This window comes from Astatotilapia calliptera, chromosome 7 (genome assembly GCF_964374335.1).
Source record: "Astatotilapia calliptera chromosome 7, fAstCal68.1, whole genome shotgun sequence".
Lineage (NCBI taxonomy): Eukaryota > Metazoa > Chordata > Actinopteri > Cichliformes > Cichlidae > Astatotilapia > Astatotilapia calliptera.
Window position 1 is genome coordinate 52,389,169 of NC_137428.1, and position 27,114 is coordinate 52,416,282.

Consider the following 27,114-nt stretch of genomic DNA (forward strand, 5'->3'; position numbering starts at 1 on the left):
TAATTAACTAGTTTATTTATTGTCACAAGAATTATTTGGTTAATGGGGGATGCTAGTGATACAAACAGGAAGTGCAGAGGTCACAGAGGACAAAGTGGAGCAATCAGTAACTACCAACTGTAGACCTGCGCCATTATGGAGCAAGAGGCAGTTAGTGACTAGAGGCTGTAGTAACTACCCACAGCCTGTTTCCTGACAGTGCATGTGGGCCATGAGAGCTGGGGGGGATACACCTTTGCTTAAAAAAAAAAAAAAAAAGGAAGCTTTTTCCAAGATAAGATTAAAGTTGTCAATGAAAAACAAACAGACTGCCTGCAGCCTCATGTGAAGTGGGAGCAACCGACTAAAATGTCCCAAGCCTCAGTCTCAGGCCAACGTGTGGATAAGGCCTGAGATTACAAAAGACTTCCAAAGTTTTTAAACGTGACTGTGGCTTGGTGGCAATAATTACACAAGTACGGAGAAAGCACAGAATCTGCTGAAAACATCTGCAGTTGAAGAGCCTGGTGGGCAATGGGTCACTACAACTTTTGATTAGCTATATCTTCATGTAATCTCTAATCATCAGAGAGGAAGGAATCTGTACTTGAGGCAAAATATAATATTTCATCTCAATTTTCAAAATAAAATCAATAAAAACGTGATGAAGCCACAACAGCTAGTCTTGAGTTTAGTGGAAATCATCCCACCTCTATGAGAAGTTCGTCATTACTTCTGCTCATGTAACAGTTCCATAATTAACAGGTTGACAGCAAACAAGCCTTGTCTCATTTCTGTTGATGGTTATTTTGGGAGACTGTGAGCAAATTAGAGACTATAGAGGCTTTGACTACAAAGTGCAGCATGCCATTTACAACACTCTGGTATTAACAGGATGCGATAAACAAGTGAACTGTCATGACACCAACCAGAATTCCAATAATCTGTAGCTACTGTAGCAGTCTATTGCTGCTTCTCTATGGGTCAAGACAGGCAATTGGTATCTGAATAGCTTTCAGGAACTATAGCTTATTAGTTTAAAAAGGGATCCACGTGGATCCACTTTGTCAGGCTGTGATACGCTGTGCAAAAACCAATTCAAGTCCATTTTGGTGGCTTTTTGGGCCATCATCTTTTTGTCTCATATTTGATTACCACTTTTTGAGCAGCCATGGAAACTGGTCAAGGAGTAGCTTCTCTGTCTTCTAGTCCCACCTTTGCCTTCAGCCATCAGCTTTTGTTCTGGTCAACTGTTTATTTGTTTGTTTTTCCTGCCTTTGTTTGGACCGCAGATTTCCTGTGTAAACTCAAGGAAACTAGATCTCTTTGCAAAAAAAAAAAAAAAAAAAGAATTCCCCTTCCAAGGTGTTTGAATGCATCTTATTGTGATTTTTTTCTCTCTCCATATGTTTGAATAATGTACCAGGAATAAGTGATTAAAAGATATCTCAAATTGAAGTTGAGGGGAATATCTGCATGCGATATGTTTATGGGGCACACAGTTTCCTTCTCTGTCTCTTATTCTCATGTATTCTAATATGTAAACATCCCAGTAGGTTGCAGGAAGTCATAACTTGCATCTCTGCAAAATAATTTTGCATAAAATAGACAAAACATGAAAACGTGAGCCACTTGATTAAGACCGTGCTTACACTACAGCAAATCCTCTCCTCAGCCATTCTTGCAACCGCACAACAACTATAATGCTGTTGACTTGTGGTCGCTCTAAATAAAAACTTGTACTTTTTCAGAAACTTAATTACTGTAATTTCAGACCAAAAATCAAATAAATCTAGTTTTATGCTCTTGAAAGTATGCCACTGTTTACTGCTCATCCAAATGCATTTACCCCTCAAAAAAACTATGCATGCAAGTGGGATTCACTGCAGCCAAACACAGAATTCCTGCAAGCATATAGAGCTGGATCTGTGGCTTGACTTTGCGACATGTTCAGTTATTATTTGTCCACTGAACTGAAAGTAAAGAAAAACAAAATATAAGTGGCTGCATATTAACAACATGAACAGTATGAAAGATCTGAGGGCTTCAGTTTCTTTAGTTCCTAAACTTGCTGATCCTATCGACACATGAACTGCTCCTCCATCACCCAAAAAAGGTTTTACATTACGAAAAAGTCAAATGTCACATCATCTGAGATAGTACCTGGAAAGTATGACAGGCATCTTTATGATCCACTTAATAAAGTAATGCTCCCTAAAGTGTTTTGTTTTAATTTTTTTTTTTTACAACACCACCATAAATATCTCATTATCCTCTAAATGCAAAGAGATATGTGACTAAAACAGGCTTGAACATTCAGGTCTAGCCAGTCCAACATTTTTGAACTCAGGCAAAAAGGCACTTCAAAAACAATTAGTTGGCTGAAATTCTATCGATCGGCTCTGGTGCCGGGCTAACAGTGGAAACATGCACGCTGTCTTCCTCTCACGTGTTGTGCTGTAACTTGTGCTTTCTTGCTATTTTTTCCTTCGCTTTTTGGCCTATTCTGTCCTATTTTCAAATCAGTTTTAAATGAGGGAGGAAAATATGGACCAGAAATAGATCAAATATCTCTAAATACATCTAAAACTCTTAAAATGAGCACTGATGCTAAAATGAGACACATCACAAATAAAGATAAGAAAGAAAAGTATTTTAAGGTTTCTTTTGTATAGGGACTAATTGGCTAGAGTGAGATCATGTGATACCTCATTTAGATAAGCTTCAATCTATAATATGAAAACACATGCAGCTCTGATGGACAGACAAGCGACTGTGGAAAAGGGTGACATGAGTGTGATCCACTTGAGCTCACTGTGTTGTGAGAAGAAAGGTTGACCCGCTTTGAGCTCCCTAAACCTGTTCTTACTTTAGATGCTGTCAACTGTCAGAGCTACGTGCTGGTCACTGGGCCATAACCCTGGTTAGCCAAATATATAGTGTCAATTTGAATAAGAGCATGAGCCATAAAGGTGATAGGGCATGGAATTAAATTGATACAAGCTGTTGCATTTGTGTGTCATGTTTCCAAAGCCTCTCTAAAATATGAGCACTTTTAAGATTCAAATCTTTTTTAGGACTCATCAGTTAAAAACCATGTCATAGTTCATGCATTAACATGTGTGAAACATAAGTATACTTAAAATTATTATTACAGTGATCAACCTTTTTGCATACTTTGAGCAGCACAAGCCTGAATTATTTACTGTTGTTTCATGCGTGTCCAAGCACCTGTGCATGGTTGGATGGCTAAGCAACAGCTTTTTGGGGTTATTAGGCTGATAGACTTACCTTCCATAAGTCTTTGTGGCGAGAAGGACAAACGAGTTTGTATCTACACCAACTTAAAGCTTGTACTTTTGAGTTGACTTACTTAATTATGTGCAGCACAGAAGTAGAGAAATTTAAAGGTGAGCTTTCTTGATTACTTAAAATAAAGACCAAAGTAAACTTTAGGTAAAGTCGACAAATCTTATTCAGTAGGTTTCACCCCCTAAACTAAGAGTTAAGGTAAGCGTTAAACTCCCAGGAGCATTTGTCCACCATGCTGGAGGGACTAGCCCGTCTCTGCTGGAATGGTGGGGGCTGCTCGTTTAAGCCAATAAGCAGCAAGCAACGCTAATGTCATTTTACTGTGACCGCTGAGAGGAGCACCGCAGCGCACCGCGCGCCGCTGAAACGACTGGGATGTGGTGACAGAGAAGTCAAGACCAAGCTCTCTCAGCGCTCCTCTCCAATGCATTCAGTATCTGGGGTTTAAGCTTATCGCTCTGCGCAGCTCTCGGTTCAGCTTTCCGGGACATCCTCTCTGGACTGTGCATCTAATACCAATGAGACGCAGCTTTTCTAACTTCGGGAATATTGGTTCTGGATACTTGGTTCACTGCGACTGAGCAATTTTGGAGGTGAGCAGACCAAGTCATTTAGAGCGTTTAACTCAGGTCTACCTAGTTTGTAAACAATCCCACCCACTCTGCTTGTTTTTTTGTTTTTGTTTTGTTTTTTATGATGGCTGTGTTATTTTTGCAGTTTTACGCTAATTACTCTAAATGCATCGGTGGAAAAGCTGACGATACTTTAATTTCAAACAAACAAACAAAAACTCCAACAACTTTTAAGCATTTGTGAAACACACGCACATACTCTGCAGAGACTATATGCCACTAGTGTCATCTACATAAAGTCAGCAAACCTGTTTTAATTTCCCTGCGCAGTTTTGGGGGCTTTTACGCAGCGACATCTCCAAAGAGACACGTTTCACTTTCCCTGCGCGTACAGTCACAGTAACCTCGTTTCTCTGACGCTGAAAAAACTTGACCAGAGACACTCGGACGTGGCGTCCCTTGGGCCTCCAGATGTATAGATTCAGCTGTCGCCTGTCACTTCGGTGACAACTGGTCGGCGCACCGTGACCGCTGCCTGTCCGCCGCCACAGGCTTCGCATAGCTGTCACGACTGTTGTTGAGTGAACCAGAACTTAGTCACACATGAGAAGTTAGTCCCACTTTTTTTTTTAAACTCCCCCCTCTTCTTTACCATGATGTATGAGGTGAGAACGTCAACATTTAGGGTATTTTAACTGTATTTAAATAGCTACATGAAAACATCTGGAAACGTATTCTTGATAGCTTGTTTTGATCTGATATACTTTGTTTTGCTCTGTGTGGGTTTAAAACAGAGCCTAAAATATCGATTAAAAAAAAGCTTGAACTTAAAAAAGGGGGAAAGGACTCCAACCTTCTTGAGTGAATTCATCACTCCTAATGGACCTCTCACAGAGCTAAACATGCCATAAAGCCCTTCCTTTGGAGAAAAATGACACACCCTCAAGTTTCACATATTTCCATCCTCAGCTGTGATACAAAGAGCTAAACCTACGAGACACAGGAGAGCACATACTGTTTATATTTAACCAAGGCTGCCTGAAATAATAATTTGTCCTCAATGGACCAGGGGGGGAAGCCATTAAACCCTGAGCGTGTCTTTTTGAGGAGACCCACTTTCGACTAAGTGTAAAAGCAAGACTCAAACCTGAAATCTGTCACTGAGCACAGCGGATGAAAACAAAGCACTGCTGAGCTCGGGGCAGTTAGCCATGGAGAGCTAGGTGGAAGAGAGTGGTGTGGTCTTTATTTGGACACTAAATTGTTGGTTTGTGGACGTGATTTGAGACGTTGCATGGCAATTTAAGTAAGACTGGATTTAAAAGAATGGAGCACTTTGACAACACAAAGCAGGTATGTTTACTCCAGACTCTGGACAGTATCATCACAGTATGATTTCCAAGGTCATTTCCTGCTATAATTGTACCAGAAACTGTTTTCAGATATAACCCCACCCAGCCATTATTACCGCACTTTAAATATTTTTTTTCGTTCGCCAGTCCAGAAAAACATCAAACAAAGGAGTAGTTTGAGAGAGAACAGATATAAGTAGGAATAGAAACGGCAGCACAGAGAGTTAAGGTGGTGGTGTCACCTAGTGGCCAGATTGCAGGTTGACGGCTTCACTGCCTTGGAGTCAAGAGTTAACCAAATAAGGCAAACAATCTTTTGAATTTACATATAAATAAAAGTTTATTAGCACTTTAGTGCTCAGCACATAACAAAGACATATCAGTGTCACCACAGCCCACGTTTAAAGAAATTCAGGATCCAGTAGCTAATACATATTTTCATACTTTCAAATTAATGATTTACATTGTATTTCACTGCACATGGTACTTAATGTGTCAAATAATGCTGCATAGCCACTAAAATCTCTTACTTTACCGTACTGCAGGCATCAGTGTTTACTTGATTGAGAATGAAAAGGGGGCATGTGAGCTTATACTTTGAATGATCTGCTAAAGGTAAGAAGTCTCTCAGAATATTAGGTTTATTTATGGACTAAATGATTTACAAAGTGGTGCTTTTGGACCAGCACCACATGCCACACCATGCTTGTTCACGTCTCATTTGCAAAGCCTCGAGGTGCTTCAAAGGTGCCATTAATAGAATCAGAAGACTTTTAAAGTGCTTTGTGCAGGATTGTGTGTGAACATAAGGGGTGGGGGGTGTAGTTGGCCTCATCATCATTTTTGGACTCAGGAATGGGAACAGATTTGATCCTTCACAGCAAGCTTGATGTTTATGTGCACTTGCTTCATAACAGTAGATTATGTTGATGGTTTATTTTAGTACTACAATGCATTGCTAAGAAAAGGTGATGGTTTTTAGGAGAGAGAGAGATTGTAAGTAGGTGTTGGAGAGCGCTAGAGTCTGCAGAGCTAAGTGCGAAGGGGCAGAATTTAAGTCCTGGTGCCCATATGTATACGTTTCCAAATGTTGATTTAAAAGCCCAGCACTAGTGAAATTTACACAGAGGCCTGTTTGTGCGAAGCTAGAATGAATCACCTTTGCGTCCGCGTAAATTGCCTGCAAGCCAAACACTCTGGCAGCCTTTTATCCCCCAGACGTGGTCCAGCTCACCGCAGCGGGGCTAAAAGCAGAGCAGGACAGGGGCCGTGTGTTGTGAGGATCTGTCAGAGGAGGCCAGTCTTTCACGGCTCTGGATGGGGAGATGTGGCACTGGAGTCGAGTTGCCATAGACAAACTCCAGAGAGCAGAGTCTACTGACTGTAAACTGTTTGTGGTAGGTTGGCAGGAGATTGGAAGAAATATGGCTTGTTTAAACGCCGGTGGTCCCTGAAGCTGTGGTCACTGGGCCTGGCTGAATTGGACGGCGGCTCAGATGGTCAAGTTTAGGGCCCTGTGACAGTGTGATTGTGGTGTTTGGGATAACTATTGTGGATCCTGCTTCCTGTAGGACAGAATATAACTTTGTGCTTGCTATACGGTACAGTTCCCCTTGTGTAATTTTCAAACGGCATCATGTATAAGAGTGGGAAATGTGCCCGAAGCGGTGGCGCACATTGGATCCACATGTTAAGCATTATTCTAAAGTGATTAGAGGTAGTTAGTGATTTAGCGCTTCCAGGCACAACTCTGTTTATTGGGAGCTGCAGGATGATGTTAGAGGAAAACGGGTTTGGCTCGCAGACAGGAGTTTAATGCCCCAGCAGATCTTTTGCAACCACACAGCATAATTGTGCGACCAACCATCAGACCACCAAGATGATGAAAGTCATACTCCACACACACACACGTTTCTTTATCATCACCATGTATAGAGGCATGATGATCGGCTTTGGATGTATACTGCATGATAATCATGGTGCATTGCTAAGAAGCTGATTATCATCAACATGCCTGAAGGTGGAATAACAGATGTAAAGATACCAAATGTCAGCAACTTTTGTGGCTCTGGAAATTCATCTGCGCCAGACGGGAATGCTTGCAGAATGGTGTGATTTCTCTTTGTCCTCCACATCTATAGGGATCCATCCAAGCAATCAAAGCATCGCAGGACTAGAAGCAAAAGAAAACATATTACGCAGAGTTGTCATTAAAAAGCCCAGCTCACTTCCCCAGCACACAACGGGGGATTCAGTTAAAGCTTTCCGGACCCCCGGCTGAAAATATGCAAAACACACTCCCCCAACTCAGCCCCTTCCTGTGGCTCTTGTTCCTCCTGTTGGCATTGTCACAGGGGTGTAGTCAGTGAGCGTGGATGATATGGAAAAGGTCAGCAGGGTTTAAAAATGGACGCTGCAGGGCTGGGCAAGAGATTTTTCAGCTGACAACAAAGGTATTTCCGGGGAATTCCCCCCCCCCCCCCCCCCCCCCCAGAAAGGTTACAGTAGGGACAATCTGCCAGAATATTCCTCTAAGAAGGTTTAGTTAATAAAAGTTGCCATATTTTCCTCTACCAGTAATTAGGTTGGAAAATAAATGCATGCAGAGTGATGTATTCCCAAATTGCATAGTGCTGAAGTTGACTATAATAACTCATTTAAAACATTTCTTACAATATATCATACAAAGATTAAAAGGGACAAAAAGCAGTATGTCAATGCACTACCCCATTCCAGCTTTAGGCCTGTTTCACTTAAAGTTTTACATATTTTTGGCTTCAAAGCCGATCGTCCATTTACTGTAGTTTCAAGCAACACTATACTTCAGGGTGTCAGGGTTAGGGATATACATGGTAGCCAATTCCTAATCAAAGCCAATACTAAATGTTTAATAACTGAAAGTTCTTTGTCAAATAAACATGTAAGGTTTGAATATGGTAGAAACCCAATTACATTGCTATGCTAGATTCAATGCACCATACAATATTTGATAGAAACATAAGTGGATTTGAGGTTGGGTACAACATAAGATACAAGTGTCACAGCAATCAATACTTGCAAGGGCAAAAGGTCACCTAATGTATTGGCCAATCAAGTGCAACATTAAACCTGCCCAATATTGTGTATAAATCTTCCCCTAGCAAGCAAACATGTCTGGGCTTGGATGCAAGACCTCTGGGTGGGGGCCCTGTGCTGTATGGCAGTGGAAGCTTTGGGTCTTATGTGTTGCAGGGGTGGATCCTCTAAGCTATTTCTGGCATATCCCTCGCATTGTGCCATTGAAACAATGTGCAATTAGTGTCGATGTAGCATGGATATAGAATCCAGGACCCATAATTTCTCTGCAGAACATGCAGACAATGCTGATATTAATACTCTGATTAATTTTTGTTCAGTAAGAACTGAATTCAGTTGAAACATTGTATTAAAATGAAGAAAAAGATCCAGTATAGTTAAGCTGTGTAGCTTTAAGGGAGAAAAAAATGCCATATTCAAAGTTAAATCAAACTTCAAGTTGTTTAGCCAGACATTGTAACCAAAACCACATTTATTTTATATTTGTTAAAGAGTAAGAGCAAGAATTGCCTGATGTACTCATCATCCTCTTTATTTTGAGTCTGACCGCCATCTGACAGCTGTCATTTACGAAAATTCGATTTATGCATAATATGTGCTACCCGAATAATTTTCAGTAATCTGTTCACACTGAGAAAATGCATCACAGTAAAGGTGAGTAAATGTGGGTAACATACAAATGGGTTAATATTGGCAAAGGCCAGCTGAGGACATGTGTTGCAGAGGAGCAGCCTGAGGCCCGCAGTGGCTTCACCGAGCTGACGCAGAAACATTTCATTTCATTTGGCCACAACAACCCGATGGCAGCTCCTAGTGAGAGGCCAGTTCAAAGAGCCGGGTTTTTGTTTGCTGTGCTCATGCTGTCTTCCTGTTAGGGGCTGGGCTCCCAAAGAAAACAGAAAGCAGGGGCTCAGCAGATGTGCGCATCTTTGTATGTGACCTGTTTGTACAGAAGCACACTTCAGAGAGCTCGTTGGACATTTTTGGATCTGGAAAAGAAACATAACAGATATTATTAAACTCCTTCACGTGTTCCATCGCTGAAGATGGTTTGGTGTCATTAGTGACCTCAGTATTAGCAGCTCCAAAAATAACACGCTGATGCTGACAGTAACAGACACATTACATGCAAGGTTTCTAGGAATGGGATTTGCCCTAGAGGATTGGGATCTGTAATTTGGAGGGTGATAATGCAGCCAGTTTCGTCCCTTTTTCCATTCCACACATTTTGCCAACACACACACACACATACACACACATACACACACACACAAGCTGATCCCAGCCACTAATGTCTGGTCTGTATAGCTGATAAACTGACCGAGGCTCCCACAGGGCTTCAGATTGGACCTCTCCATGTTTACAGTGAAACATTCACACGCTCCAACTCATTTGTTGGTAAGCTGGACAGGTCATTAACTACTGAAAAGTTATACTTGCTCTAATACTCTAACAACTAATTCAAACCACAGATGTCAGCCTGACCCTAAAGACATGGCGACCAAAAATGGGTGTAAAGAATAAGAATTGATTTAATTCAGGGATTTAATCAGTGAGAGTCTTTTTATAATGGAAAGCAACCAATGGCAATTTTTTCAATGGGTCATGATGCACCAGCAAAATATCAGCCACTATCCTCAACACCGCTTCACACTTGACATAGACATTACATCACATTTCTATAAAGAAGTAGTCAATTCCTGACTCACATTAAGAGGAAAATAGAAATGTAAAAAGCACATATTGAGATGGTATAATTAAGGTTTTATGATTCTTAAAAATTAGAGTATTGGTTTGGGACGAGTATACAGTAACAGCAGAAAGCTTAACCTGGATACATGGCTGGAAAGAAGTCTTTAAAAGTTTCATGCTCATTGTTTCTCTCTCCTCCTTTTCTGCCTCAAAAATGCAATTTTCTTGTCTCGTAGACTGAAAAAGATCTGTATAGTCGAGTGATCATCTTTATGGAAAAGAGCATCTTTCATGCTTTAAGACAGCGTATGTATAGAAAGCCGGTATAGATTATGTCAACAAGCAAGATCAGGTAGAAACACAATGATCAATAATGCACAACAAGCGGAATACTAATAAAAGCAGCCCAATGTGGCAAACACATGCAAAGATACTCGTGTACAACTTTGTCTCATAGGATACAGGACCTCCAAACGTGTATAACCTCATGGTCTACTTCAGTTTTGCAACTACATTATACATGCTTAACTAACAAGCCAGTATGGGTCTTTCTGGACTGGATTTAACTTCAGCTGTACATTTTTTCCACCCCTCTTTTTTAATGTGAGTCACATGAGAAGGTGAAAGGGTCAACAACATCAGAGCAACGGGGAGCCTTACAGGGGAGATCATTGGGCCTCTCCTTTGCTCTTTCTGCTGTTTTACTACCACCTTAATGACTTAAATTGTGTCCAATTAAGCCGAGTTGGAAAGAAGCATCCCCGCTTGCAGTTGCAAGTTCCCTCTGTGCTGTGGCACTGGAGCATGTGTTTAATTAGAACGCTCTAAAAAGACTGTAACAGAGCGTTTCTTCAGGAATGTTAATCATTAGTGGGATCCTGACTGAGCAGCTCTTAACTGTTTCAGAGTATTGTTGGATTCCACGGTTTGCCTTTTGAAGCCAGGCTCAGGAAAATGCTTCCACGTGTGGGAGTTGTCAGCCACTTCTTCTTTGCTGGACCGCGTCGTCTCCTTATACACGAAAGCGCTTCATTTTAAAGTGTTGCCCGTGTTCATTCAGGTGACAGTTTGAACTGGTGGGAAGTTGGGAAGACAGGAAATAGTTCCATTTCCAGAGGAAGGATATACTATTGAACTTTGAGGAGAGTTAAGGAGAAAAGCCCATCAAGTGTGAGGGGCCGTGGTGCGTGCACGTGTGTTAGATTCTCTGAAAAATTGAGGTCATAAATTAAACCTTTTTGAAATTGGGTGCTGTTTTAAGAGGAGTAATTAAACCTTATCACGTGTCATATAAATTAACAGCTTTTAAGGTCACCAAGATCATATCAAAGCTCAGCTGAAGAAACAAGACGGTGTTAAAGCAGAGATTTTTTGGCCGAACATGCTGGTTTGAGGTGTTAATAGGACTGTTTAGCTATTTTATGTATATACTCGTCACAGTTTGCCCATGGAGACCACACATGAGTGGCTTTGCCCTTTGCTGATCCACCGCTTTTGTTAGCACAAGTGTGTAGTCTAAGAGCAGCCCATTCATCCTTAGCCTGCTCTGTGTGTAGACAGCCACAGGCTTTTGTTGAGTTATAGCATCCTCAAATAAAGGGGCTTCCTCTCTTTAACAGCCCCAGGAGCTCTGTCGCTCCACTTTCCATTGTTCCCAATGAGGTCCGGCTTTTACAACTGTGTGAGAGGGTGTCAAATTGAGGGTGAAAAACAAGGCGTCCCGATCGTGCGCGTCTGCAACGTTTGGCAAAGCACTAACGATAAAGCGGAGAAACAATGGGCTGATGCAGCATGCCGCGTACTGCTTATTGCAACTTGAGAACGTGTTGCATTACATCATACATGACACAACACCAGTGTGGCAAATTGAATAAAGCAGAAATTAATGAGTAAAGAAATAGTGTTTGTTCATAGATTGGTTCCATGCAGCCAGGCCCATTCATAGATCATCTGTTTCATCACTATTATATTATTGGTTTTAGACAATAGCATTACAGTAATCTAATAAATAAAACCAGGTGGCCTCTATTATCGACATTTTTTAAGCATCGTTAACTTTTGTGTTTCTATTTGGTTGATGAGGAAATTAGAATTTCAGCTGAAGTGGAAATGTTCACATGTAGTTGTAGCTCATTAGCAATAGAGTCCAATAAATGTTTTCCAATTCAGCACCCTTGAGAAACACGGGATCTTATGGGGTCAAGTATCAAATGAGCAGATATATCTCTTTAATTTTTACAAATGTCTCCTGTCAGAAACGAAGCTTAGATCTAAGCTTTGCCCTCAGCTGCCTCCAATGTGTCAGACTGAAACAGTAAAAAGGGGTTATGTGAGGGTTATAGGGCTAACAAGCCCACAGTCTGACCTGAGTTTGTCAGCACCAATCTAGCTAAGTCAATATCAATGCGCTGACTGCTCCACCAGTTGACCTTTTCCTCCCTCTTTCAAGGCGTAAAAAGGATTGTTGTTACTGTAGGGTGATAGGCTTTTATTGGTCTTTATAACTGAAGCTTTTGTTGGGCCTGTGTCCTGCTAATACCCCTTGGCAAGTCATTTAAACCTTGAATGCCTACTTTTTATAAGGTGGCTCACACACTAGCGAGAGCAACTCTCAACAATAGTTCAGCAATAGCTGTGAGTTAGAGACTGACCTTCCATTTGCCTCCTTCGCTGGTAGTCCAAAACTTGACTAATACAAACAGTTAATAATGTTAATTTGTGCTAATTCCACTATAAGAATCACTAGTGGTAGATATAGCAATAATGTTTGACCAGATTCTTAGTTTTGTGTGTTCCCTGCTTTGGGATTGTGTTAAGAATGCAGATTTATCACAGGTGATGGTTCTGATGATCATCTTCCCTGTCCTGTCATTGTCAGGGCGTGCTAGTTCAGAACTACTTTGCCAGTAGCACAGGATGCTTTTTTTGTTTTGTTCTTCTTCTTTTACAGCAGTGAGAAGATACAGACCAGGTGTGAGATGCTGTTCAGGTCATTGTAAATATGACAGAGGAAAGGGCTGTAAATCCCTAGGGCCATAGATTTATGGGTCATCTGATGTTCTCACAGGTCAAGGGTCGGGGATCCGTGACTTGTCCGACTTTATATTTTTCAGCTATCTGCGGCGAACCTTGAACTGTGCAGCCGGCTACTTCTAACCTTAGAGTGGTGTAATCATAAATCGATACTCGCCACTCTGCACGTTCCTGGGTAGATGTCTTTGATGAGATGTCTGCACATTCATATCTGAGTTTCTCTCTTGTGGGAAATAAGCAGGTTATTAATTTCTGTATGTTGAGGAAATGAAAAACAATCCAGGTCTGGTGTTTTGCCCACACTAGAGGAACCATCTTAGCTTTGCATTTCATGAATCCTCCTTTTGGGGGACGGGGGTACATTGTGTTGTTCCTCTCCTAAAAGACTTGCTAATGGAGCATGGTGCTTAGGTCTTTGGATTAACACAAAGGCCTGAAGTTTGCTGTGAAAGGGCTCCTCTCCTCCCCGGCCTTGACTGCAACAATGGCTTTGTCCCAGTGCTCGACTGCAAGAGCACTGGCAGGGGTTAAATCCCGTACTTTATAAACAGAATATTTACAGATATAAGCTCCATTTTTTTCCATTGAAATGACAGCCATCATTCACCACCCAAGCTGTGATATTCTGGCACATAATGGTGTAAAGTATGTAGGCGTGTGGAGGATGGAAAAAGTGCTACTCAGATGGTGTTCATCATGTGCTAGAAATGAGTTGTTAGCCTTTTTTTAATATATGATTTATTTTTTTAAACAACTTTCTTTTTAAAAGGCCAACTGAGTATTTCGCATGTAGACAATGATTCTCCGCTTGATTAAGTTCAATGCATTACATAAAACGTTTTCTATATTAATCCTCAAAGAAAAACACCATTCACAGAGTTAGGTCCCAACATTGCATCTCCTAAGAACAAACAGCTTCTAAAATGTTTAGAAAGAAAGCAATCTGACCAGTTTAATAGATTCCTTGCTTCCTAGTAAAATGCCTTACTGCTTTGTTTTACAGTCTAAGTGTTTTTATACTCGACAGCAAAACCTCTCTGACGAGGAAGAACTTCTAGTGCTCTGGAAGTTATGTCCACCGTAAACATGTCCTTTTGGGCAAAAGTAACACTTTGATATTGCAATTAAACAACCACAAAAGGTGCAACTGTCCAGAGTTTGACCTGAACCAGCAACTTTTATTTTCTGAGGCAAGAGGAAGAGGATCACATTCTGGCATTCCAGCAGAGGTGAAGGAGAGGCAGAGGTCAACAGTGTCCTCTCCAGGGAGTTTCACTGCGTGGGTGGATCTGTACGTTTGGGCTTTATAGATATCTGTCATTTTAATTCCTTCTCATTTGTGATAACGGAGTAAACATTAGGGTAATGATTGTTTTCACTGACAATACATATTATATTGCTAATATATAATATCTTAATTTTGAGCAACTATTAAGACCAGTTAATTCTGTTTATCAAATAGTGACCTAATCGTTTCATCTTGGAGATAACTTTGGTTACATGTGTGTGTTTAGTTTAGACAGTGTGAGGCTTTGTGGTTGGAGTAACTTGCATGGAGGACTCGTTTTGATTCACAACCGGATGACTGGTCTCATACAGAAATGCTGACATCACATTCAGGTAGTAGAAAAAGTTATTGTGATGCTTGAAACCAATCTTTCTATAGAATTAAAATACATATATATATCATTTGATCTAACAATAAGCCTACAATCAAAACTTTTGTTAGCAGACAGCTCTCTTTAACTTTACATGTAGGCACAAAGGAAATGTCAAACCACCAAATAAACCAAATCCTGACTCAACATTCACCGCCGTCCCCACATCTTTAAGCCGTTGATAGGGAAGAAGAAAGAAGAGCGTCATGTGAAAGCTGTTGTGGATACGGGGCGGTTAGCCTGGCAAAACAAGCTCTGCCATCACTGATGTGCTGCTTTAAAGCACGGTTTCTGCGAGCTCTACCAGCGATTCTCATTTGGGAGCATGTGTTTGAAGTACGAGAGGGGGGGGGGGCTGACTGAAGCAAGAGACGCCTCGCTCTGCCATACCCAGCCATGACTCGCTGCCTCTGAGTTTAAGGGCCGGGCTGAGGTTAAGAGGGCCGGGTTGGAAGAAAGAGGAGGGGAGGAGGAGGAGGAGTGTTTGACAGAGAGGAGGGTGGGATGACCATCTGGTTGGGCTCCTCCGTGTACAGGCACATGCACACACACACCTCGCTCACTCTCTGACTTTATACAGTCTTAGCTTTGATATGGGCTGTTACTGTGCTGACAGCTCCGGTAGAGAAGCCTGGCTGCTGCTGTCCTGGATTTAGAGTTTAGAGGAGCTTACATAGATATGGAGTGCAGAACAATTTAGGACTGGATATAGTGGCGACAAGATCCGTTTTCTCTATTCACGTCAGGAGAGTTGGCCTACACTGAGGTAAGATCTGCAGGAAAATGAATGAGATGTAAACCGGTTCCTCTGAGAGCTTTGCTTTGGTTGTAGTGAGGCTGAAAGAAAATGGAAAAGTTGCACCGTAACTCCTTGATTAAATGTATTTGAATGAATGTGTGGATTGCTTGATTGCAAATGCATGTTTCGCCTGTAAAACATGTAGCACATCCCAAATACAGGCAATTTCTGGTCTTTGTGGAAGTTGTCTCTTATATACGAATCAGACTTGATTTTAGGTCTCATGCACGAGTTAGTGCATTTGAAGTCTGCTGCTGTGTGTTGAATCTTAGTCCATGCTGGCCAGCACAGTAGTGTATATCTCTGTGGGGATGTCACTCCCATCCATTTGGTCTTGAAAAAACACTCCCCGGCCACAAACAGAGGCCTCCATAAGCTGACCAAACTCCAACTCCTTATAGCACCTTTGCACTGCGTAACTTATCCTCCCGTCGAGCTCTTTTTTCAGTAGCATTTTGACCTTGACTTTTTCTAATCTGACTGGTATCAAATTTTGAGTCGCTTTTCCGGGTTTTGATTTGATGATGCTGTGTAGTTTTATTCATTTTTGAATCATAAATACTACTCAATTACAAGTTCAGCTTTTTAAAATGTGATTTATTTATTTATTTTATAGGCACGAGGCTTCTAGTTTAGCACAGGGGTGTCATTTTTCTAATGAACTTCATCTGGCCCAGAGGTTGGTTTTTTTGCTTCTTTTTTTTGACACTACATTAACGGCCAAAGGCTGACAGGCAGTGATTTTTAAATATTTGCGTGTGTGCAGGGAGATAAATAATATGCTGCATATTTTTCAATCTTGTTGGACATGAAAAATAAACTGAGTTTGTCTGACTTCAAGCTTAAGTATGCAGGGACAGTGAACAGAAATTCTTGTTTTTCTCTCCCAACTACAGCCTATCCTGCATTACCCAGCTAGCAGAAGCCAAGTTAAACAAGTAGGGCCAGCCTAAACTGACAGAGAACACTGTGTTGGGTTGTGTGCCTGTCCATCATCCACTTCCTAAAGAAATAGACAGTAATTCAGACCAGAAGTTGCTTATTTTTCCTGTGCACTCTCTCAAGGGCTGTTAATCCAAAGCTCCAGTGTCTGGATTTTTTTTGGAGGGGGGGGGGGGACTATGGTTTAAGTGTTGTCGAACACTATTTAAAAATGTCACTGTTGATTGTATTTATTGGTCAGTCGCTGCATGGGGTCCTTCAAGAGTTCTGTATTCAACAAAGCGATAAATAATGCATTGCACTGTAGTTAGGCGCACCACTGCTGTCGGGCATTACAGTCAGACAGGACGTTCTTCAGGGTGAACTCAAATAAGTGGTTGTTTTATTCTTTAATGAAACACGTCTGAACCCACACAGTCACCGAGGTCCTGTTATGCAGCATTTGTGGGAATGTAAGCTCCATTGTCCGCTTTCCGTAGAACACGGGGCTCTTCCCTCCTTCAGTAAGTCGTGGGATGTTCTCAAATCAGCAATCACTGAAAACATTTCAAAGCAAGCGCGTCTGTTAAAGATTTCCCTCTTTCTCCTGGCATGACTTAACTTCCCTCTCCTTTGTGGAAAAAGGACATTAACATTTTCATACATGTCAGTCACCCCATTTTATCCTCAGTCTAATAGCACCCCCACTACCTTCTGTGGGTAGATCAGTCAGATATGCAGACCTGCAGCTCCCAAAGCCATGTTAACAAGCACCTTTACAAAGGAGTGAGGGGCTGTTAAACATTCGGGACTGCAGGGGTCTGGCTAGTGTGGGAGGAGGGCAGGGCAGGGGCTTGGGGGGTGGGGTGGAGGGTGAAAAGGGAAGGGGGGCAGAGGGTTAAAACTAATCTCACAAACCATAGATCCCTTGTTAGAGGAAAAAACTATAAAAGCCAGCCTGAGTGATGAGTCAGTCAGTATGAGCACGGTGAAGTTAGCTGGCTCAGTGCTTCTGTCATTCAAAATGTTAAGGAATTGTTTCGGGTAAAGCCAGAGGAAATGAACTGCATGACAGATAAAGGAAAAATTAGCATGCAACCAGCTGTAGATGTATGAGAAACTTTTTTTTTTGCTTAACACAGAGCTGCGTGAACGCCGTATTGCTTTCGAGAGCCTGGCTAAAGTTCAAGCCTGACATTCCTGTGAGTCAGGTTTGGCTGTGTGAGACATCCTTGCAGATACCCAGCCAACATGTGAAAGCAAGAATTCCAGCAAATGTAGCACATGAGTGATTTTGTGCCTGATTAAAATGTGTGGCTCTGAAGTGAGCCTCTTGCCTCCTGACTGAACCTGCCTATAGTTAGCTATCTCCCACGTGAAACCCAAGCTGTTCTCAAACAAGGGCACATTTTTGTAGGTTATTTTGGTCTCATTTGCAAGTCAATAGATATGAATAGAACAACAGAGTGCCTTATTCCATCCCTAGCTCTCTCATCTGAAGACAGGTTATCTGGGTTCGAGGGCTTCGACTGTCATATGTGACAAGATAAAACGTGGCATCTTCAGGAAAAAAAATACTTGCAAAGGGATAAACAGACTCTTGATGGATAAAACCTTCAGTGACTTGACAAAGGCACCATTGTTTAGGGCATCAGAGGCATTTTAACGGGATATGTTATAAGCCAATCCGCCTGACCTGACACTTTATGGTACAAGGCAGCCTAAATTAACCCTCCCAAAAGCCCAGGAATCCTTTAACACCATTATCATCACACCTAACACTGATAGTCTATGACTGGATAAGCTTAAGGGGGGGGGCTTGTCAGTCATTAGTAGTAGCGATGCCACAGTGGCTGACTTGTCTTTGAGAAAGATGAGCTGATATGAACAGCCAGTAGCTGCCTGAACCTGCATGTCTCGTGGATCTGTTAATCATCAGAGAAAGGTCTGACATGCTAATATATCAGTCTTCACTAACAGAGTGAATCGACACGAGCACCTGATTTTGACAAGGTATTGATAGTTATTTCTGTATTCTATGTATTTGTGTGTAGAGTAGCCTGTGTCTGCATATTCCTTACAGAGGTTAAGCAACATAAAATTATATAAAAAGCTTGAAGTACCTGCTGGAATGACCTGGGTCTACTTTTTTACAACAGAGAGCAACGTTTTTCAAAGAGGTTCTGATCATCTTTTGTACTATGACGAAACATTTCTGTCGTGATGGGAGTGGTCTCTTCTGCGATGACAGTGCTTCCAGCCTCAGGACGGATCATTGAGTGGTTTGATGGACTATAAAAATGATATGGCTTTTGAGGTCAGCCAGCACCTATGGGAAATTTGAATTGTTAGACGGTGCTCTTTTACATCATCATCAAAACAAACAAAATATCTTGGAAAGACTGCTTTTCCATCCATCCGTTAGAGTTCCAAAGTCTCCCAGAACCAGTCTCAAACCTGTTGTGGTGGCACTGGTGGTCGATCTATTTATCATTTGAGCAGAAAGCAGATTTTAAGGCCCCTATGCTGTCATCTCTATGTTCAAAGGCTTGCCCTCGAGTGTATTTGGTTTTCTCAGCTGTCTCTCTGTGGCTCTCTGTACCTTTGCTGTCCATAGGGGTTCAAGGCTTGGGTAGGGGGGAAGTGGTGCAAGGGCCAGGCTGCTGGATGCTGGCTGGGCTCCCATTTGATCTCAGTTAGAGCTCTTGGCTAGTGAGAAATTACCACAACTGCACACGCATTCATTATGACTGTGTTTTCGTGGTCCTAAATGCTTACAGGAGTCCAGGAAATAAAGTTATGGGATGACTGGAGAGGGATGAATAAAGATCAGGGCAGATGGGGTTGCCTAATGATTATTCCAAAACCTGGTTTGCTTGGAATTTGCATGTCAAATAATCACTTTAAAGTTACTCTGGACATCCCTCCCTCCCTCCTTCTGTCCGGGTATATTCTGAACATTAAAGACAAATTAATAAATAAATTAAGTGATTTTATTTATTCGCTATTTCTTTAATTTTATCCAGCTTTGCACAGATTTAGTTTGTTTCTGCCTCATCACAACAGTCACGTCTGCAAAAGTTTGGATTTTCCGTAAGACATTAGTAACTGCAGACAACACATATATAGAGGTCAGTACAGTTCGAGTCTTTTATCTCCCTGCTCTGTTTGTTGCCTCAGGTTATAGTGTCAGTATCAGTTAGTCCTATCCATCCATGTCAGCCTCTATTCATCTGCATTCATCCAGCTGCTTCACCTGTCTGGCACTGCGCTCACTGTCCATCTAAAAGATGAAAGAACGATCAGGCGCTCACTGTTTGTTTTCCAACCTGCTGCAATCCAAAGAAAAAGAAGAGATGAAGGAAGAGAGCAGGCTTGTGGACGCTTCCCACATGGTGGCCTCGTCTTAAAGCCAGGCTTGTGTTTATACAGACCTCGAGCTCAACTGATCAAGCTAGGATCAAATCCCATGTGTTGAACTCCACCCCCCTCCCTTGGGGCATAGCATCATCAGCTTCTCAGTAAAGTAAAATGATGACTCATACAGACATAAACCTAACAAATTATTTTAAACCTGCAGAAGATTAATAAGAAATGGTCACAGTTATAAGCAACTTCAAATAGTTTATAATTCTGAATAGTTTGTTATTGTCACTATAATGAGATAGAACATCACCTCATGAAGCTTTGGGAATTTCCTAACAATCTCTGCACCCCCAAAAACCACATGAGGAAGGCACGTGTTTAACTGCTACCATAATAGCAGTGAAAGGATGGAGTTGTCTTTATGAGTGCCTTTATGTAGTAGACTCATCACTAAAAGTAAACCAAAAAAGCTTGCTTAAATACCATTATGGGTTTTTGAGGGGTGCTGTGAGCCTCATGAAAGAGGTGGCAATGGTGTGACTCAGCAAGCGGTTAACAATCAGCGGAACAGCACTGACATGAGAGAGCTGGATTAAGATGTGAGGACGTAGGAACTGATGTCATGGCTTGATGACAAACATTTCTATTTTTTTTTCCTTTATATTTCTATCCTCTTCCCCCTTCTGTCCTCTCTCAAATCCCGGTACTTCCCATCTTGCTATCCTTTCATCTCACCTGTCTAGTAAAAAGAGAGCCCGATGAGCCTGGTGAGTGCAGCGGGGCTGGTGGCTGGCTTCCAGGGTGGGGCACGCAAGCGAGATTTCATGATGGAGCAGAAAATCAGTAAACTGACATCTGGCTTCCAGCGGAGCTCAACCTCTGATGACGACTCAGGCTGTGCACTGGAGGAGTATGCGTGGGTGCCACCTGGCCTGAGACCTGAACAGGTAAGCACAATGTGGCTTACAAATGCACCAGTTCAAGACGCTCTGAGCTAAGATTAATCAAGCCTGCTCCGTTTGGATACCGGGACACTGTTCTCTATAACTGTGGTATCAATTTCATTGGTTCGCAAATCATTTCCTCCCTAAATCAACACCACGAATAATGGTGTATCCTCCAGACAGCGAATAAAAACAGCCCTGACCTGATTTTAACTCCCTTATAGCCCATTTGCCTGGCCCAGATAAACGCTATTCACTGTGTGTTATACTGAATAACACACCAAGTCTCTGGAAAATGGCACCTATGGGAAGGACAACATATTTCATTAAGCTTCCTTGTTCTCACTGCTTGTGGCAGATTTCTCAGACTCTATGAGGTTGCCACTAAAGGGCAGCATGAGTATACCGCAGAGTTAGAAGCAGGACTTAGTGGGTCGAGCTAGGAATCGGAGTCTTCGCCTCCACAACCACAGGCAGAGCTGTTAGCCGTGTCCGTTGAGCAGTCGGTGAGATATGGCACTTTCCCAGATCCTCAGAATTTTTAAACTCTGCTCTCACCACTGCTTGGTGTTCTTTTCTCTCTCTCACTCAGTCTGTAGCCGTCCCATTGCCCTTGATCAACAACACACATGGAAGCAATGAGTGGGTGATGGGCAAGAAGGGAAGCGAATGCAGCAAAAGCCTTAACATGCAGGGTCTCTTGTTTTAGGAACCACATAGATCAACTGTAATGCCTTTACTGCTGCCAATTCCCTAAATGGGCTATGTATTACAGGTCACTACTACAGGGTTGAAACACCTAGAGCTTGGGTGCTTGCTAGCTGTTCCTCGGGCCTAGTGAGCTGGATAAGGGGTCGTAGCAGCATCGTGATGTGCATAATTTATGATGGTAGAGGTGGTTGTTGGGGTCTGAGGGTGATTGCCAGGGTAAATTGCTGTGCTGTTACCCCTCCTCTAGACAGTCAAAGCTGCTGGAAGTCCCCTAACACACAGGACTACGGCATCCCATCTCTTTATCTAGCTAACTGTGATGGGCCCTCCCTCATAAAGTTTAGTCTTTAGCAGTCGGCCCCAAGGGTCAGGGTGCTACAATTACAGCCTGCTTTGTCCTGTCCGTGTAGAGACAACCATATCACTGAAAAATATAACCCTTAAACTGATTTGACCTGTTGACCTGTCTTGGCTTGTTCAGCACAGATTTATGTAGACGATGATTCCTGCGTTTTTCATCGTCAAAGAGGATCACTGCTGTGTGTTGCACTTTTGAATTAAAGCTGATTTGGGGATTAGGGAAAAGTCTTTGATTCCACAAAGTCATTCTTCCATACATTCTATATAGCGCTATCCCAGAATGTGTCTCATCACAAATTAATGTGCTTGTTCTCTAGTTTCTTGGAAAAGAATTTGTGTTAATATTGGCATATTGAATCCGAGGCAATAATGATAATATATGGCTGCAATAAGACGGGTGAAAATTTGGGTTTAAAATTACTTTTGGGGCGGACCAAAACCAACTCTCTGCTCCTGCAAATAATAATTCTGAGCCATTGCTCAGTTGTTATATTAGTTGGAATGCATTTAGTTGTCCAACCCTAACCCTTTTTATTCAACCAAAAACATCATGTGTTTAACCTAATATTTCCCCCAGGTCCAGCTATATTTTTCGTGTCTGCCTGAGGACAAGATCCCATATGTCAACAGCCCAGGAGAGAAGTTCAGAATCAAGCAGCTCCTCTACCAACTCCCACCACATGATAATGAGGTGAGAATTTTTGGTGCCTGTGTGTGCAAATGCGTGTCTCGTAAAAATTCAGCCCTCACATTTGCACCAAAATTGCAGCAAAAACAAAAAAACAATTGTGTTTGAGTAGCTGCATTTGATGCTGCTCACTCATCCTGCAGTGCTCAAGCCTCACCATCTCCATTGCTATCCCACTAATGTGCGCCCATAGCGTCTCCATTGACATCACACTGGGGGATTTTTGTTCCGCAAGCTTGTAGACGTCCAGAGTGGGTACAATGTTACTTTTGACTTGATAATTTTATGATGTTTGCCGTGAGCCCCCACCAGCAGGATTCCTGCCATAGCAGTGGTTTTTATGAGGACCGCTCAGCGAGAGAGAGAGTGAGAGGGAGGCTGGTTGAAAGAGGCTTTATGTGATGCCACCACTGCAGTGGCACCACAGTTCGCCTCGGCTGTCTGTCTTCCTTTGTTGCCCACTGTCTTGATTACACTCTAAACACAGGCCTTGTTTGTGTAAACGTCTGCTTTCCCCCTTGTTAAGGACTGTTGTAAAAAAAAAAAAAAACTAAAAAAAAAAAACAGGTTCTCAATCGGGGACTGTGGGTGGAGATATGTTGGGTGGTGTAGGAAGGGAAAGCTGGGGTCAAGAGTTCCTTTTGTTCAAACTGCTCTGATAAGCACTTCGCCCTCAATCCAAAAAGGTCACTTATATATACTATTCTCAGTAGCAGATTTTCAGGAAGCATTAATCATCCCAATTCTTATATCTATATCTATATATAGATATAAAAACCTGTGGTTGTGAAACTAGCCATCATATTCCTAACCAATTCCCTTCTTTCCCAGGTGCGTTATTGCCAGTCCCTGAGTGAGGAGGAGAAGAAGGAGCTGCACATGTTCAGTGTTCAGAGGAAGAAGGAAGCATTGGGGAGGGGCACAGTAAAACTGCTGCCTCGCAATTTTCTGAACAGCATTTGTGATCATGTACGTTGCATGCAGCCCATGTATTGTTTATAACACGATGATGACTGAGAAATAGACAGTAGTCTAGAGTTTTTGTGGAACTAAGGATATAAACAGTATTCTTATATAAAAATAATTATCCATGAATGGTATTAAACAAGGGTTTGCTACGTTTCCTATTTGCATCTCATTTTTGGCTATTTAGCTAATCTAGATCAGAAAGAAAGCTGGAAACGAGAGAAATGCTGTCATGGACTAAAAAGTGTTTGCTGTCTGGGCTGGAAAGGCTCAGTATAAAGTTCTTTTTTTTAAACAATAACCAGTGAGCAGCCAAGTGGGTGCCCATAAACTGATGAATCTCTGAGACTGCTGTTTTTCCTTTTCTTTCTCCTTTTAAATGACCTCTACCACCCACTCCTGTTCTTGTCAGTCAGAAGGACAGACATAAAATATGTTCTGCTAATCTGAGAACAACCTAGTGGGATTCCAGGTGCTGATGGAAGGCATGTTTTTTTGTAGCCAGACTCAGACTTTGTGTGAAGCTAAATCCATGCCCATGTAGGACTCAAACATTATTACAAAAGTATGACAATTGTTCAGTCTTAATGTGACTTGTGTTGTTTTTAAAAGTTGATAATTAGCGCTTTCAATTACAGTGCGGCGAAAACATCAACGGTGGAGAAATGGCCGTGTTTGCTTCAAGGGCGAGCGCTGGGCTGTGCTGGCACCCATCCTGCTTTGTCTGCTCCACATGTAGGGAACTCCTCGTGGATTTGATCTACTTCTACCATGATGGAAAGATCCACTGCGGGAGGCACCATGCTGAGCTGCTGAAACCACGATGCTCAGCCTGTGATGAGGTAGTACTAAGGAGAAAAAAAACAGTGTTGCAAAGATAGATATTGCATCTGAAGCTTCTAAAGGTTGATGACCATTTTGTCTCAACTAATGCACATCTTTGTCCACAGATTATCTTTGCTGATGAGTGTACTGAGGCGGAGGGGCGCCACTGGCACATGAAACACTTCTCCTGTTTTGAATGTGAGACAATTCTCGGAGGTCAGCGTTATATCATGAAGGACGGCAGACCGTACTGTTGTGGCTGCTTTGAGTCTCTCTATGCAGAGTACTGTGAGGCTTGTGGAGAACACATTGGTAAGACAGTGATCTTCTGGAGTTAAAATACTATTTCAAGCAACAGAGAAATGTTAACTTGCTCTCCCCCTTTAACAGGTGTTGATCATGCTCAGATGACCTATGATGGGCTCCACTGGCATGCCACTGAGAGCTGCTTTAGCTGTGCCCACTGTAAGACCTCGCTACTGGGTAGTCCTTTTCTGCCATACCAGGGTCGTATTTACTGCTCCAAAGCCTGCAGTCTCGGGGAAGATGTGCATGCTTCCGATTCCTCTGACTCTGCCTTCCAGTCGGCGCGCTCACGTGAATCCCGCCGGAGTGTGCGCATCGGCAAAAGCAGTCGTTCAGCTGACCAGTGCCGGCAGTCACTCCTGTTCTCACCCTCTGTTAACTATAAGTTCCCTGGCTTGAGTGGGAATGCTGATGACACCCTGACCAACAAGCTTGCCCATATGAACTTATCAGATGAACACTTCTGGAGAGGCCGCGGTGATGAGAATGAGGCACCTGACGACCAGGAGGAAGAGTGGGCTGAGCACGAAGACTACATGACTCAGCTATTGTTAAAGTTTGGGGAACAAGGGGTTTTCCAGCAAGCCAGCGACTCTAGACCTACAGATTTCTGGATTGCAGAAAAGGACACCAAGTCAAAGCAGGTATCCTCAAAAGCTGGGAGTAATGGTGGGGGAGGAAGGGGAAGCCTTGCCAGCAAGAAGTACCAAGCTGACATGTACTGGGCACAATCACAGGATGGGCTAGGAGATTCTGCCTATGGTAGCCATCCAGGTCCAGCAAGCAGCAGAAAAATCCAGGAGTTGGAGCTGGATCATGGGGCTGGAGGAGGTTTTCAGGGAGAGGAGCCACAATGGTACACCGACTCTTTGGAGTGTATCACCGATGAATTTAAGAAGACAGACCAGAATGTCCGAGACTCTATGGACTCACTTGCTCTTTCCAATATTACTGGTGAGTAGATGGAACTCTAAAAATCAGATATGGAAAATAACAGGATTTTATGCTATGTCAGTAGTTGGATTTTGATGTATTTTAGTGCAGAAATGTAATAAATTTTCTTTTCCTTTCTAGGAACCTCAGTAGATGGTGATAATAAAGAAAGGTCTATGGTATATTCCCTGCAAGGTTTCCATGAACTGGAAACAGAAGACTGTGAGAAAACCAGTAATATGGGAACGCTCAACTCTTCTATGTTACACAGAAGTGCAAATTCCCTAAAAAGTCTTGCATCTGAGCAGGAGGAGGTGGAGAATGTTCTAGCAGAAGCACCCCAGGAGGACAGACCCAAACCTCATGTCCCTGCCCTCAGAAGGACACGTTCACAGTCTAGGCCGCAGCAAGTCAAATTCTCGGATGATGTTGTGGACAATGGTTATTATGGTGACATTCAAGTGCGGCAGCCACCTATGAGTGAACGGACTCGGAGGAGAGTGTACCACTTTGAAGAACAAGGCCAGGACCTTCACTCTGGTCGCCAACAGCACCACCATAGGAGGCGTCGCAGCCGCAAATCCCGGTCTGACAATGCTTTAAACCTTTTGCCTAAGGAAAGGCCCCAGATGTGCAACAAAGCGGACCGCAGAGGGAATGCCCTCGGTTCCAAGGGGCACCAACCATTCCACGGTCACCCCCATTCTGCTGCCATGTCCGACTACAGGTTACAGGGCCAAGCAATGGGAAGGTTCTTGGGTCTATATGATGATGATGATGACTGGTGTTCTACATGCTCATCTTCCTCCTCTGATTCTGAGGAGGAAGGTTTTTTCCTGGGTCAGCCCATCCCTCAGCCCAGGCCGCACAGACACTATTACACTGATGACTTGCCAAGCTCTGTAGCAGGCATGTCCTCTGCTCCTTATGGCCAATGGACTAAATCCAAAAAGAAAAAAGGCCACAAAGGGAAAAACTGTATAATTTCATAGGCTTTACTCTGCTGAGCATTGGGCAACGATTTGCCACTCACCGATGCCCCTTTGTTCATCATTTAAAATATAAACAGTTTGCTTGCTATTAAATGCTTCACAGCACTCAATTTACCAAGGTGGTTGTGTAAGACACAAGTCCATATTTGGATTATTATAGGTGTGTACACTTGTATAGCATTACAAACTGATGGTAAAGTATAATACATATTTATAAAATATAATCTAAACTGTGTTTATTTAACAGTGCAGATATATTGTATATATTGTAGAAATTTTTTAAAGTAATATTTTTCTACCTTTGTCATTCTTTATACCAAATGGCATTAAAATTAAACAATTGGCTGTTGGTACAGAGTCATTTTTAAATATGGGTGTCAGAAATTTAAAGACAAACTGACATGACCCAGGCTCTGCAGATGTTTTTTCCAGGTTTGTGCAGCACCAACATAAAAGCACTGTGTATTAATAATTAGCCTGTTGGAACAATCTATTTATGGGTCACTGTACTGTAAGAAAATCATTGCAATCTGTATAAATGTATAAACTGGAATATAAGGCTAAAATAGGTATTAATTGCAATAAAAATCTCTATATATCATGATTTGATTGTGTTTGGTGTTGATTTTT

General features: G+C 42.3%; 1 protein-coding gene across 3 annotated transcripts; it reads left to right on the forward strand.

Moving 5' to 3' along the window:
- The first annotated feature begins 3,602 nt into the window (after nucleotides 1-3,602).
- prickle1a (prickle homolog 1a) lies at nucleotides 3,603-27,088 on the forward strand. 3 transcript variants are annotated; one of them, XM_026175379.2, is made up of 8 exons: nucleotides 3,603-3,884; nucleotides 20,503-20,706; nucleotides 22,352-22,465; nucleotides 23,294-23,431; nucleotides 24,067-24,270; nucleotides 24,379-24,565; nucleotides 24,644-25,513; nucleotides 25,634-27,088. In XM_026175379.2, the coding sequence occupies exons 2-8, from the start codon at nucleotides 20,518-20,520 to the stop codon at nucleotides 26,482-26,484; spliced, it is 2,553 nt and encodes an 850-aa protein (XP_026031164.2). In that variant the 5' UTR covers nucleotides 3,603-3,884; nucleotides 20,503-20,517; the 3' UTR covers nucleotides 26,485-27,088. The 3 variants fall into 3 exon arrangements, with proteins under 3 accessions (XP_026031164.2, XP_026031165.2, XP_026031166.2); XM_026175380.2 differs by lacking the exon at nucleotides 3,603-3,884 and adding an exon at nucleotides 5,198-5,216; XM_026175381.2 differs by lacking the exon at nucleotides 3,603-3,884 and adding an exon at nucleotides 15,258-15,439.
- Nucleotides 27,089-27,114: the final 26 nt, after the last annotated feature.